This window comes from Beta vulgaris, chromosome 2 (genome assembly GCF_026745355.1).
Source record: "Beta vulgaris subsp. vulgaris cultivar EL10 chromosome 2, EL10.2, whole genome shotgun sequence".
Taxonomy (NCBI): Eukaryota; Viridiplantae; Streptophyta; class Magnoliopsida; order Caryophyllales; family Amaranthaceae; genus Beta; species Beta vulgaris.
This window is the reverse complement of record NC_079203.1, coordinates 327,408-342,678: the sequence shown is the minus strand read 5'-3', so window position 1 is coordinate 342,678 and position 15,271 is coordinate 327,408. Positions and strand designations below refer to the sequence as shown.

At 36.6% G+C, this 15,271-nt stretch overlaps 1 protein-coding gene across 1 annotated transcript; it reads right to left on the bottom strand.

Annotated features, from left to right (window-relative positions):
- Window positions 1–211: 211 nt before the first annotated feature.
- On the bottom strand, window positions 212–14,543 carry LOC104906011 (vacuolar fusion protein MON1 homolog). The gene is made up of 14 exons (XM_010694692.4): window positions 13,722–14,543; window positions 13,244–13,323; window positions 13,046–13,117; window positions 12,891–12,930; window positions 7,889–7,990; window positions 7,675–7,796; window positions 6,821–6,953; window positions 6,655–6,746; window positions 3,192–3,273; window positions 2,556–2,620; window positions 1,895–2,182; window positions 1,728–1,819; window positions 1,535–1,599; window positions 212–827 (listed from the first exon to the last, which is right to left on the bottom strand). The coding sequence occupies exons 1-14, from the start codon at window positions 14,292–14,294 to the stop codon at window positions 732–734; spliced, it is 1,902 nt and encodes a 633-aa protein (XP_010692994.1). The 5' UTR covers window positions 14,295–14,543; the 3' UTR covers window positions 212–731.
- Window positions 14,544–15,271: the final 728 nt, after the last annotated feature.

The window sequence follows — 15,271 nt, the reverse complement described above, 5'->3', positions numbered from 1 at the left end:
CATCATTGGTAATGGTAATGGTAATGGTAATGCTAATGGTAATAATAATAAGATGGGAGGTTTTTTCACAAAGTTAAGCCAAACTACATTAATGGTCCAAGTTTGAGAGGGAGTGTAAAAGAATTTATAGATAAAATAGAAAGGCTGGCTTAATCAATCTAAGTGTAAACCCAGTTTCTCTAGAGCAGGAAACTACTGTACAACAACAAAATGAAAATTCGGTTTCAGCTTTAGAATTGAGATGTAAATCGGCTGCGGCCTGCAGCTGCCTGAAAATGTTGTGCATTAGGCAGCTCAATTAATTTTACAGAACAAAAACTGTACCATCACGTATGATGAGCTACTTCATAACATTATTGATCTCATATCTAGACAACTATAGATTGAAATTACAAGTATCCATCCCTTGCTTCTAAGGTTGCTAGCTTCGCACTATGTACTCAAAAGAAAACCACATCTAATAGATACAACAAAGAAACAAAAACCTATGGGATTTTATTAATAAAATTACCACAAAAGATGAGCAAAAAGTGGGATAAGAAAAAAGCGGGGATGTTGGGGGGGGGGGGGGTATATTACCCAAAAAGAAGGGAAAATTCACACTTCCAAAACTGATTTCCGAACTCATTGTGCGAGGACAGTTTCGGCACTTCTGTCGGAGCAGAATGTGGGAATCAACTGGTAGAGTGAATATCACTTAGGGTGAGAGAGCTTGGTGAAGGAATAAAAAATCACCAAGAGAAAGGGCTTGCTCCCAGCAAGAATATCTCGTTCTCCACGTCTTTTACCCACTGACAAACACGGTTGCAGGTCTTGATTGCCAAAGCCTGAAAATTTATATCATCATACTTTATGTAACTCATTATATAATATCCAAAAACAAATTCCATGTTATCTACCCAAAATTTGCTGAGATTAATTCCCGGCAAGTCCTCCCTGCTACCCAACCTAGAAGGTGGGAAAGGAGTGACACTGATGCATGTACAGAAGCTAGAGAGTGCTTTGTCTTTGATGTATTTGGACGGGCCTTATTGTAATACCTCATTTTGGTCATTAAAATTCTTTTAATTGCCAAAATATAATTCAGGATATTTCATATCAAAACAGCAAAGATATGAACATAAACTGATAATTATGGTCAGCCACAAGCTTAATTTGAGTTTGTACTCCTGTCAAGCTTTTATTCACTTTCCTCTTTTGGAGATGGTAGGTATACTTATCAACCTCATGATAATTAATATGGATAAAATTATGTTGGCTGGCAAGACAGTGAGAAAAAAGCTAATCATTGCTTCTGCCCGAAGGAAGTAATTTGCTGAGTTCAAGATGAAATATTCCACAAGACTAGCACCACTCAGAAGTCAGAACTCAGAAGGAAACAGATAAGAAAAAACTCCACTCAGCAAATTACAAGCTTGGCATGTAAGACTCAGTAACTACTTGCTCAAAAAATTAGTCAGCAAATTATACGGTAGCTCTAATGTGCTTAAACACTTGATACAACACAGTTATAGCCTTATAGGAGTATTCATACCTTGTCTGCAAGGGGGTCAAATGCAGCATAAAGCTCAAAATCTTGTGTTACCCAGCAGAGTAGGACTGAAATGATTTAAATTATAAACAATATAATCAGAAATGCAATAAAATTGAGCAAATCTTGACGTCCAGATGTACTGCACAAGTCAATAATACAAAATCTGCAGAAACGAATTAAGATTGATATTCACCATAATTTTCATCTCGTCGAAACTGAGTCTTGTGGGGACCGAATCCTTTATCATGCATTGAGGCATATATCTTCTGGTACGCTCTATACAATCTGCACCAATGATTATTTGGAGTTAATAAGTTTACAGGGAAAAACATGCTCAAGCCTCTAAATTACAATTTGAACCTTTTCTGCTGTTGTGGTGTATTAATTGGGGACGAAAACTCTGAAGATACATACTGATCCAGATAAATACTGCGATATATAAAATGCCAGAGTCCACAGGGACCACCAACACCAGTGCGTGTATCCCTAAATCTGTCTGGAGAATGTTGGCCTAAATGAGAAGATGCAGAACCAGTTCGAGAAGACGGATCCGCAGGTAAATCTTCAACATGCATCCCACCATCTAACATAGATCTTTGGACCTCAGTGAGCAAATTTGCTTTCAATAATACAGCCTCAATATGAATCCTGAAGCAGTCAAAAATCCACCATGAGAAAAGGAAATGAAAATTTATATACTTAAGATAAGGAGCCTCATGTATATGCCTTCAGAAACTATCAAGAAAATGCTACGAAAAGATATGCTTTCACGGAGGAAGAAAAATGCCATGAACCCTTTCATTGATAGCAGCTAAAACCATCTGTTCAAGGTTAAAGCAATGTGAGAAGAAATCAAGACCAGAAGTCCTGAAGCTAAGACAGAATTCAGAAGAAAAAGATCGAGAAAGAAAAGCCTACGGGGATTCCATACTAGTGAATTGTTCACAATTTCCATTGACTGAAACCCAAAAGCATACCCAAGCATAAAACTTCGGTGTATACCATAATCTAAAAGAGATACCTGCATTCTTTGAGATGATAGAAGGCATCTGAGTTAGTAGTGAGCAGCACCAAGTACGTATTAACCTGCAGCAACCAGCGCATCAGCATTATCTAAAGATGATGTGAAGATAACTGTGTGAAAGCCACTTATAGTTTGCGTAAGTTCATATTTGGCATCTGTATGTTTCATTGCACGTAAATTATTTCAGTTTAGCCAATTGTAGGACAAGTTATCAAGAAACACTCAAATACAAACCAAAATTGATAAGATGCTATCTCTTGAGACTGAATCTTCAGAAATAAAAAGTAAGCGTCTAACATTAAATTGATGGGTAAAAAGATATTGAACAGAATTTTCATCGAGTGTTATCTACAAATAAGATGCAACTCCATTTGTTTCACCAATGTCTCCGGAGGTAGCAAACAGGAATTGTACATAAATATAGCACGAAGAAAACCATAAAGTGAATCCAGACTTTTGAAGCACTTTAGCAAGAAGATATTGCAACCACAAACTTCAAGGAGCAATGTCACTTAAATCCAAATATAGAAAAAAAGAAAACCACATAGTGAATTACTGAAGTCCTCAGACTTCTAAAGCACTTCAGAAGAAAAAATTGCAATGACCACAAACTTCAAGGTGCAATACACTTACATCCAGATATTGGACATATGCATATAGAAATGCCATAGGATTATACTTGGGCAAACAAATTGGAGAGAAAGATTCAGACGTCCTGCATATAAACAGCGTGAAAAGAGGTATTGAGTTAAAAAAGCAAAAGAAGGTGCATGAAAATTTTTAAATATGCATATAAGAAGCATGGGAACAATGTTACATAAGCAAACTCAAGCTTAATCGAAAACGAAATGTTTGGCAATTTAAGTGAACATCTGCGAAGGGAGAGAGAAGCACACGGTATATGAGTCGTTGCAAATAATTGAGAAAACCATAAATTGGTATACCCGCATCAAGCAGTTTTCAACTTTTGATTGCAGTTGAATAAACAGAATTCTTTTATATTGTGATGACTACTAACTTAAGAGATAATAGCCAATCAATGGCTTCCCCCGTTGTGATTGTGTGACAGCAAAATAGCACATATACACATTTCGGCAAGATAGTGACACTCAGTGAAGCATAGAAGAGATAGAAGGTTGGAGAAAAGAGACATACACAAAGCATTGGAGCCGGTAGTCCATATATGAGTAATATGACATACCAGCAAGTAGCTACAAACAATATATGCTGTATTTCTTCACTCTGTACCCTAGAGTTTCCTAATTTTCGCTCACCCTTCAGACCATTAGGGGACCTTTTCATACGATTCTGGAGTTGCATCGAAGAGATCATCTTTTGACCAGGCTTCTCGCTGACCTTTGTGTGAGTCACTTTCACTCCTTTGGGACTTTCAAGGTCACTTTTTGGGCTTCACAATCTATTTGGCCATATACCTTCCCAACCAATCCACACCCAAGACAATGTCTAGGTGATCTAAGCTAAAAATAGTCAAGTCCAAAGACGAACTTATTCATGGGTTCTCATGCATGCCATAAGCAAATTATTCAGATAGCTGTATCACTATAAGCAATGCTGCTCCTTAATAATCCATAAAGATAATGCAATAATTACCACATAATATGATGTTAACTGCCAGCAAACAAGCTAATCATCATCGGAATATATGTATCCATGTCTTAACCTGGGTCATTATTTGGGTCAGAAGAATCTTCGTCATCATCCAAAGTTTGGTTTTTCATTTCTCGTACCATATTTTTTCCTCTTTATTCCTTTCCACCTCTTCATATTAGACTTCGTTAAAGGAGTATACTTTGGCAATGGTAGGTGGATACCAAGCATCGGATATTGTTAAGCTTTGAGTAGATTCTTGTGACACATAGTTAGGTAGAACCTGAAAAACTTCAATCTTCTAGGCCTCATTCTTCCTCCACTTACGCTCTAAATAACAAAATCTTTTGTAAATGGAGAATAGTAGCTAACTAGACCCCCTCACTACTATGCTCGAGTATGGAGTCTCATCACTATAGTTTAAGACGTAACCTAGAAGAAAGAGATCCTCTCAAAAATAAAAATAAAATCTAAAAGAAAGAGAGATTTTTCTATGAGAGAAGGCAAGGATAGTTGGTCCAAGCCTCCAAGGTAACAAAGTCCTTCGTGACCTTGACCTACTAAAAAGTTAGCATAGTCGAGTATTGACTGCTTGAAATTGCAAACAATTTGGTCTGACTACTTTATGAAAGCATATCCATGCACATAATTAGCCATAATAAAATCTGTAAGTCACGATTCTCATAAGGTAAGTAACGACGTCACATAATTCTCTAAGTGAATTATGTGATGCCATATGTGATGAATTATTTTCATACGTGTTGGATTATAAGATATTCGCTAAATTATTATGTGCTGCCATAAGTTACCTCATGAGAATTATGACTTCACAAATTTGATTATAGCTAATTATGTGCATGGATGGTTCTAAAATCCTGCACTAATGAAGGAGCAAGAGAAAACTGTTTGTCACCTTTATGGATTGTTAAATAGTAGCATTATTATTACAATGATTAGTCTAGTAGCAAGTGGTTAGTACTAATAATGATTACTGCTTATAGTATGAGAACCCAAAAATAGATCTCCCTTCTATATTGATTGAATTTAGCTTAGACGACCTAGCTATCGTCTTGGGTATAAGATGGTCAGAAAGGTATATGACTCAAGTAGATTGTGAAGCGTAAAAGTTGACCATGAAAGGCCAAAGGGAGTGAAAGTGACTTACAGAAAGGTCAGTGAGAAGCCTGGTCCAAAAATAATGTGCAAAATAAAACTCTAGAATTGTATCGGAAGCAAGGAAAAGAAACTTCATATGAGAGATAAAATATTGTTCGTGTCAACACACTAGCCACAGCTAATTAGAATTTTCCATCCTCCTAACCAAATTTGTGGGATATCATATGTCATACCCAATGCTGAGTGAATTTGGTGCGTGATTTATGAACTATGCCAAGTCAACCTTGCTCCGTAGTTGGGGGCTTGGGGGATACTTCTCCTTCCCCAATATACTTCCCATTTCTAATTTTAGAACTACTCATAAGTAAAGAAAATCTTCCAAATATTATCCAATATATAAGAAAAAAGAGTCATGTGGAGTCTTCTTTGATTCATCTCATTGAGTACATAACGAAAATCAAACTCTTATAATTTTTACTAACATGTAATTAATGATATTAATGATACAAAACGTGCATTGGCAAATGTGAAATGGGGAAATGGAAAGTCTATTTGGAGACAAAGGGAGTACTACCTAGCCCAGGTTCCATATTAGGACTAACATGGTAACCTTCATAACCAAAAGGCAAATAAAGCATTAAAAAAGTGAATCTAAAGATGAGAATTGATCAGCCAAGACCAACTGTATATCACGAAATATCACAAGTCAAGAGGAAGATAGGAGCTAACATTCAAACAGAGCAAGATAATGTTCTAACTATTAGCATATTGGGCAATCCCCACATTTGTGTAGAGATGTGGATAAAGAACTTCCATAGTTGACAATGTGACTACAGTATTACTTAAATATAGTAAATCATAAATTGAACAAATGTCGTTATTCTAAAGCTCTGATAGTCTAAAATCTCAACTGCTTGGGGACATGATTGCAAACATCTAGACTCCCTAGAATACGGCCTCCAGCAAGATAATAGGGGAATCATTTCGCTAAGAACAAGATTGTTGTTATGGCAAATGCCAAAGTTCCTCACAGTACAAGCACCAAAAATCACTGCAGAACAAAAACTAAAATAATGAAGCTGGCATCCTTAACACTAGAACAGTAAATTATGCTCCGCGTCCTTAACTGAATGCATCACAGCATTCTGAAGAATCATAGATATAAAAAATACTACTGGACCACTTTATACTAAACGTTGGCACAAGGAAAAAGATTTCAACTCTATGACAACCTAGTTTCCAAAAACTCAGCACCATATATACCGCACATTCCACAACAAGAGAGTTTCACATATGAAAGACTCGATTAAGTAATAACTGGAAAAGGAATCCACACCAATGTAAAAGAAATAGAAAATGCTATCAAACTTACCTAAATGACTCTGATGACATAACAAAATTTGACAATAGCAGCATATCATTTGGATGAAGAGAAGTCTTGTGTGCTCCAACAAGGCTAACAACCTGCAGCATCAAACACTAAGTATCTGGAGTGAACTCTGAGAAAAAAGGGAAGCATCATATGATACAAACAGAACCTTGTGTTTACACATCAATATCGCAAATAAGACCCCTGAATCAGCAACATCTTGCAATATGGCACCTGCAGCTTGCCTTGTTGGATAAGCAAGAGGTAGGCACGTATAGGCATGAAGAAAAGTAGCTGGGTTCCTAGTTATAGATAAACGAAAGAGTTAGCTCTGCCAATCCCCAATGGATATTGTAAAATTACATTGCCACCAATCAATACTTCCTTAGCACTAAAACAATTATGTCAAGAAAGTTCACTTATTAGCAGCACCAAGCCACCAACACATCAAAACTTCATTTTGCATATTTATCTCTTCTAACAATATTCCAACTTCATGGCACAAATAAGGTTTATAGCAATATAAATTAACACACTACTTTCAGAACAGGTAAATTTTAGATGATTTTATAAGAATCACATCAAGAAGACATCAGGAAGTTGTCACCCATGTATAGATGGACTGCCACAATATGATCATGTACTATATCTTATTTTTCAACTAAATCAAGAAATTATAAATGCTGCTCCACGTGCAACACTTGGCTCCAACTATACAAAAATCCTCAAAAGGATCAACTGAAATATTTAAGCAAAAATGAAAATTGTTGAGCACATATTTTACTGATGCTTCAAGTACATGAGCATCAGACTCACTGTCTACAATCTCTCCAATTAGTTGCGTAATAAAACAGGCAAACCAGCCATAAAATAAGAGGCGGCACAAAATGCACACAAAGTAACATTTGCAAAGAAAGAAACAACACGAGACACACACACACAAAAAGTAAAGTATGGAATTAACTTCTCAAAGTCCAAGGCTCTGAGAGGAGTATCAGGATAACAGGGATGAGCAAAACAAACCAACTGAACGAATGGATGAGAGATGAGAAAACAGCATCTGTTCCCCCAAGCAATGGTGTCATATCAAACTTCGAGTTCTTCTCAAAACATCTATTCACAGACTTCGTCAAAATAAGGATCATCTGTACACAAAATGTCAACAAGACACAAAATTAGAATTGAATACATTGAACGGTGACACACAGAGAAAAGACCAAGAGAAAAGGGAAGCTACCTGACCATAGAGAAGCTCCAGCTGTCCCCTTAGAGACTCATAAGGCTCCTCTGTACAGCTTATACAGACCAAATATATAGGTCCTTTCACAAGAAAGACCACCTGAAAACAAAGTAGAAGATAATGGGATATTTAGCTGCATGAAAATTTGACGCATGATAAATGATGTAATAAGAGGTAAAACATGTCATAAACCAGCACTGCCTTTCCACGCCCCCCAGGTACAAGAGGATAAATTATGACCTCAAGCAGCAACACATCTACACCATAGACGTCTGGTCTGGCTATTAAAATTTAGCAGTTATATTGATCCAAGACATGTTAATCTATGCCTTGATAGTACAATCATAATTTCTGCAAGATAAACATCCTCCTTGACCAAAAACTATGATAATGGAATCGTAATATGACCCTATGTTCATACATATCCATCTAATATGAAACCTAAACCTTAATCATAACAGTGATTTACCTCCTACTTCCTGTGTTCCTTGAGCAGATGTTGCCTTTGATCAAACTTAATAAACTGTTACCAATTTATTAAGAAAAGTATATAGATTCACAACATGAAAAATCGATTATTTTTTATTATAAATTTGGTATAATTATATTTTCAAAAAAACAAATTATAATCATATGTGGAAAATTTATTGTAGTCAAGGAATATATTTGAAGATGGCAAAAGTTAAGTGAAAAGAAAGGAGGCAGTTTCTAATAGAATAGAGCTTCAAATTCAATCCAAGGTTAATTTTCTTTACACTGTAATGACTAGAAATGGCTCGTGAAAATTTCGAGCTCGGTCAAAAGTTTTGAGAGCCGAGCCTAACATGCTCCGGACTCGACTCTCCAAAAAGCTCGTAAATAGTCTCAAAACAATTTTTAAAACAATTTTGTTTTACCTATCAAAAAAATCAAAATTGAAATTAAGAGCCAAACTTTGCACCATACAAGTGAGAAGCTTGAAAGAAATAACCAAACTTAAGTATGAAGATATTATAGCATAAAAATAGTACATTATATACTTGGTCATAATCTTCCAAGTTCAAGATCAGTTTTAAGGTAAGTTGAACTTGAAAATTAAGATAAAAAAAAAACTAAGAGTCGGCTCAAGATAAAATGCAGGTATCAGAAGCCTAGCTGAGAAACCCCATGATCAAGCCCGGTTCAATTTGTTAGCACCCGTAACAATCACTATCAGCTAACTTATTTGTTCTATATTAATAACTAACAAAAAGCAGATAACCACTTCATGGCAGATGTTGGCCCTGTTTGGTAATTAGAGTTTAGAGTTTAGAGGTTAGAGTTTAGAGTTTGTGGTTAGATGATTACTTTTTTGTTCAGAGGATTTGACTGCTGATTTAAATAATTATTGTGTAAAGGTGTTTGGTAACACTTAGCTGATTGTTTAGAGTTTTGTACTTTTAGAGCATGTAAAATGACATTTATGGACATATGTTTTTTTTTAAAACAAATTTTAGTATTAATTATATGGACCAAATAGTCATTTGTTTTTTCTCTCTCCAAAACTCTCATGAAAAAGCTCCTCTACCCAGCTTTTTCAAAAGAGAGTTTTGATCAGAGTTTTCGGTACAAAACTCTCTTTAATCCTCTCTCTCACCAAACACCCAATTTAGAGTTTTTATTGGTCAAAACTCTAAACTCTCTCCAAACCTCTAAACTCTCTCCAAAACTCTCTCTCCCAAACACCCCCGTTATCAAGAACTTTATGGCAAGCACAAAACTGTTTGATTGTGCCTTAAATAATTCTTAACAAACACTTGAACTATTTCGTTCCTAGGACAGGAAAGTTCTCATTACTTATAAAAACGAAAAATCTTCCTCTTCCTAATCCGATTCTCTGATTTAATGCCAAAGACCCTCAATCATTTTCAGGGACAAGTAGTATTTCAGTCCTTGCGACCTTGCCACCATATATTCATGGTAAACCCTATCAAGCAATTGACCCATGCAAAACTCTTAAACAGAACTTATGGAAAAAACCATAAGACAGTTGGCAGTTCATGACAGCATGTAGTCAGTGGCGGAGAGAGGCTTCGTCATGGTGGTGTCACTCTCGCCACCATTATTATGTAAAAAAATGAAGCTCGGTTTTTTGTAATATAAAATGAAATAAATTCTAAAGTAACTAGGTGGGTCACTCATGCAGCATCTCTCCGAAATGCAAGCCTGTGGAGATTGCAATCTTAAGAGATGATGATCCTGCCTTCTTTGGCTGCAATTTTTCAACCCAAGTGCAAAGGGGAAGCTTACAAAAACACCGGAGTTGGAAAGAATAGAAAGAGGAAGTAATGGAAGTATTTTAATCTTTTTCTTGATGACTTGAACCCATGGAAGAGGGAGAGAGATAGATGAGATAAGATTAATTTGGTGGAGATCAAAAATCTAAAATGCAGGTTCTAAAGTTTGTTGATAGATATCAAAATATGAAAAGTCATCGAGAACATTGTAATGTATGTGGATATATACTTCTAAAATGAGACTTCTTATGAGGTACTTCCTCTGTTTCAAAATACTTGACACACTTCTCCGGGCATGCTTGCAACACATAACTCTGACTATTAATATCTCTAATTTCCTTTATGTAAAAACTGTAAAAAGTTGGTATTATGAAAGTATATATCGAGACGAATCCAATAAGATCCCACATGATTAAATTTCTCCTTAATAAGGATCACAAAACACGGTCAAAGGAGAGTGTGTGAATAGTGCAAAAGTCAAAACATGTCATCTATCTTGAAATGGAGGAAGTATTAATTATATTTTTTGTTTGTATATTGGCTATTGGTATGTGGTCAGTGGAAGGTGGAAGCCTCGAAGGTGGTAAGTTAATCACCCACCATCAGTAATATCCAAGATCCACCACTGCATGTAGTGTCTTTTTTTTATTGTCGTTGATGCTGTTTGTTGGTAAGCATTTAATGTCTAAAAATTAACATGGAACATGCAAAACTCTGTATGACAATTTTAGTTCCAATTCTATTCAAGTTATGTCATGTTTGTATATTATCATAATAATTCCACTTTGTGAACAGGTCGAAAGTTCTTGTACGGGCCAAAGTTGCAACTCTACATATATGATGACTCAGAAAGTTCCAGAACATGTGCATTAGAAAGAGAAGGCTTGTTCCTCAAAATGGAACACTATTTGTATAATTTTATTACACCTTACCAAACAAAATCATTTCATGTCTGTAACAGACTCAAAAAGCTGACACATACTCATTATTCATCCAAGTGTTTCACTTCGTAGCTGATAACAAACACCGGTTACCTATGCATATATTTGCATAAAACAAACTAATTGATTGTCAAAACCAGTGCTTTAGGCAATACTTCAATCAGAAGTTAAAAACCAATCAAAAAAAAACACATCACATATAGTTCACACTGCGGCAAATATGTTTGAGTAAGAAGCAACAACCTTCACGGTTATATAAGCAGTAAGCTTCTAACAGATCTCTTACTTCTTAGATGAGAAAAGCTTAATAATGAAAGTAAAGGGTACAAGCAGGGCAGACCACAGGTCCACAAAAAATGGACTACGGAGACATATATAGAGTCTAGTCAGTACTCAGAAATTACATCTAATAACCCCATATCAACAAATGGCCCATTAGCATGATCCTAGCAAGATGTTAAACCACAATTTCTCACTGTCCCACAAAGAACTTCACTACTACCCAATGCCAAAAATCCCATCATTGCTCTCCAACTAAAGCACTTAAAAAATGGCAAAGAATTGATGCACATTCACTAAACTTCCACAAAGGAAGAAAGTGCAGTGACTCAGTCTGATGTGCAGGAGGTAAGAGCTTCCACCAGCGCATCCCACCCATTTCTCTAAAAACCAAATACGATTCTAATCAATCTATGTCAATCAAAAACCTGTAATTTGCAGGACCCACCAAAGACACTGTCCCATCAAGGAGATGTTCTTGAGCACAAGCTTCCAAACAACAGTCTTTGGGATTACATACACTCCCAGGGTCCCATCTTATAAGGTGATCTCTTCTCTCTTCCTCCACCCCGTAGCAAACAGAAATCTCTCATAACCTTCTCCAGCCTCTTCACTATACCAAACATGAAGTGAGAAAGAACAAAAGGAGAAATACCGAAAGACACAACTGAATAAGCATTATATGGCCCCTGGGCCCTGAACCATCTAAAGAGAAGTAAGCCTCTTCCATACATCTAGCATTACAGATCTGTTCTGAAAATTCATATTAGTTGATATGCAAGAACATACTTTCAAAAGGTGACAAGCATATAAGAGGTGAGTAGGTGAGCCTTAGCATGAGCCCAGTGGAAAGAGGCCTTGTTCTTCACGCGAAAATGATTAATAAGATATAATCTAACAGTGAGCATAATAAGTACATATTAGCATTAGTTTGCACCAAGTGGAAAGAGACCTTATTCTTTACGTGAAAATGATCAATTAGTTTAATCTAATAGTGAGCATAATAGTGCATAGTAGCATTAATTTGCACCAAGTGGAAAGAGGGGCTTGCTCTGTTCCTAAAGTTAGCAATCTACTCTCTCCATGTCACCTTAAATCCTTAATGTTTCTAGTCGACAAATCATGCATAGTAGGAATAATTCAAAATGAGAAATAGTGATAGGTATTTGCAGAATCGTGCATTTAAATGCACAAAGAGACTAAGCAACTAGTATAGTCATTTTAAAATGGACCAAAACTAAAAGAAGGAAAGGTAAAGTGAAATGGTGAAGTGTAGCAAAAATAGGAAGTTCCGATAGCAAAAATAGCAAGTGTCAAAGCAGCTAGCAAAACTTAGCAAGTTAGCATTGGAAAAAAGAAGTTGGAAAGGGACCTATAACACAAGTATTAAGAACCACAAAGTAAATTTATGACTTTGAAAAATCAATGTCACTTAAAATTGTAGTTTCCATTGAGGGGTTGAAGAACAATATGACAGCGAAGACAGCTAAGTGGATGAGAACATAAGCTTAATGGGGCACTAACCTGATGCTTTCCTGCTCGAACCAACTTAACGCGATCACCCCTGAGGAAATAGAAAGAATAGCCTTTTTTAAGGTGAAGAAAAACGTAGCAAACGAGAACTAAACAGCTTGCATGCTCGAAAAACAAGATCTTGCCAACTCACTCCAGTGACATACCCATTCTCAACAAAAGAAATTATAGCTTGCAATGTTGCTGAAAATCCAGCAAGCTTGTGTTCGTCGCCATACCTATTACAAGGCAGCAGAAATCATTTTAAAGAAGCAAATTCATCCTGATTTCTAGAAACGCTTGCCATGTTCAAACTTAGCAGTAGTTAGTAGTTAGTATTCACAACTTATAGGCAGAAGATAAACCTGGAATATATAGGCTTCCCAGAGTGACTTAGAATAAAGAAATGCTTTTTCCTTTTCCTCCACGAAATAGAGGCATCATCCTGCATATTCAAACAGCAAGGTGCTAATCAAAAAAATTCATACAAGAGAATGATATGAATGAATTTACTAAGTCAAAACATTAGCGAACGCAATTCATACATTTCTTCCCGTATTTGATACTAAACTGACTTAATCTTATACCATACTATCTGTTACTTAAAAACTCAATACACTATCACTTTTCGATTTGAACTACCAAATCAATAGTCGTTAACAATTATGAATATCAAATTATCGATACAAATAACTAACAGCTCCATAATCTACAAGTATAACCATTAAAACACGAGTATTCTGGAACGGAAAGAGTACTGTTTTCACCAATTAAAATGGAATAATTACACTAAAGTGAAAGTACTGAACATTGAAATGAAGCAATTGAAACCATAAGGCAGACCTCATTTTCGTGTCGCTTGCCCGGAATCCATGCCGGTTGAGAGTCAGCTATACCATTGACCAAACTCCGATCTCTAACTCTCACTTGATGCTCTTCAATCTCCTCAATACCAGATGCACTGCTAGCACTACTACTACCTCTCTCCCCTGCATAACCACTGCTACTAGGGCTTGCAACCGCATCCCCTTCCACCTCCCTCCACACCACCACACCTCCATCACTCTCCAAATTACTTTCTCTCTCCAAATTATTTTCTCTCTCCTCCACCACCACCACGACTTCACTACTAACAGCAACCTCCAGCGTCGTCTCTACCGTTGAGACCTCGAATTCCGGCGATGAGTTCCGATCAATCGCTTCAATTTGATCGGCTAATGAATTCGCATCTAAGACGTTGTTCGAGGATTGCGATGGTGCAAGGTCGGACACGGCGTCGTTGAGGGGAGTCAATGTGAGTGAGCTTAAGTGATCATCAATGGCGGAGTTGAATTGGTGGTTGATCGGAGTGTCGGGAAGAGAATTAGGGTTTTGATCAGCGGCGGAATCGTAGGCGGAGTCAGAATCGGAGGCCATAGGAGAGATGAACCACCTATGGCCCCAAGATCAAAGGTTACTTGAATTAGAAATTAAGAATCAAAAATTAAAGAGGTTTGTTTGATTGGAGAAACTAAAACTAATTATTACGTGAGATCAGAATTTCCAGTTTCAAACGCACTAATTTTTCTGTTTGGCGATGAAAGATAGGCACGTTTTTTAGTTTTGGGGAAGAGGGAGAAATGAAACGTGGATTGTCCGATAAAATCTGGAGGTCAATCCAAGTGCTAAAGTGTGACCAGTAGGTGAGTGTGTGGCCCGTAGGGGAGAACCGGGCCGGAGGTAGTTGCCAAACAAGGAAAGAAGTGGGTTCCTTGCCTGAATTATTTCCAAGTAGATTTGCCTGATTTGATTGTGTCTGATCCGTCCTAATTTCACCTTAATTTTATAGACGTAGTACTTGATTATATATAATCACATCTCTGAATAAACTTGATTAGTCGCAAATTAAATATTGGTATCTTACACATGCACGTTGATAAAAGACGTGAAGAATACTGAGCATATTGTGTAATTAAAAATAATTAAGTTAACGGGACCTAACTCTAACTAATTCCAGTCATCCCTATACCCAATTTTTTTTTTTTGAAATATTGCTTCTTTTCAAGTTTATTGATATTTTGAAATCTATTGTGTAAGATAGTCCTATAATAAATAAAAGTGAAGGTAATGGTGCATACTTTCATGTTGTCTCGAGGGTTCGAGCAATAGAGCCCATGAAATGCATCACGGGAATAATATTCATGACTAAGAACGCGCATATAGTGACTTTCGAGCTATTTCGATATTGAACTATAAATATACAAAACAACATGTAGATGGCGTGCTAAGACAGTGTACACGGTCTCGACTCTCGACAGCCCATAAGGCCTCTGAAGGCTATAATACATGTTAGTCATTCTTAGGGCTCGTCCAATAAACCCTATGAATTCTTCTCGGACCATTTGAGACTACTC

Excerpts from the sequence above, each read along its gene's own strand:
- LOC104906011 (XM_010694692.4), bottom strand. The coding sequence starts at position 14,294 with ATGGCCTCCGATTCTGACTCCGCCTACGATTCCGCCGCTGATCAAAAC. Across the intron at positions 13,324-13,721 it reads GCAAGCGACACGAAAATGAG|GATGATGCCTCTATTTCGTG; the intron begins GTCTGCCTTATG and ends TTGAATATGCAG. Across the intron at positions 2,621-3,191 it reads CATATGTCCAATATCTGGAT|GTTAATACGTACTTGGTGCT; the intron begins GTAAGTGTATTG and ends TGGTTGCTGCAG.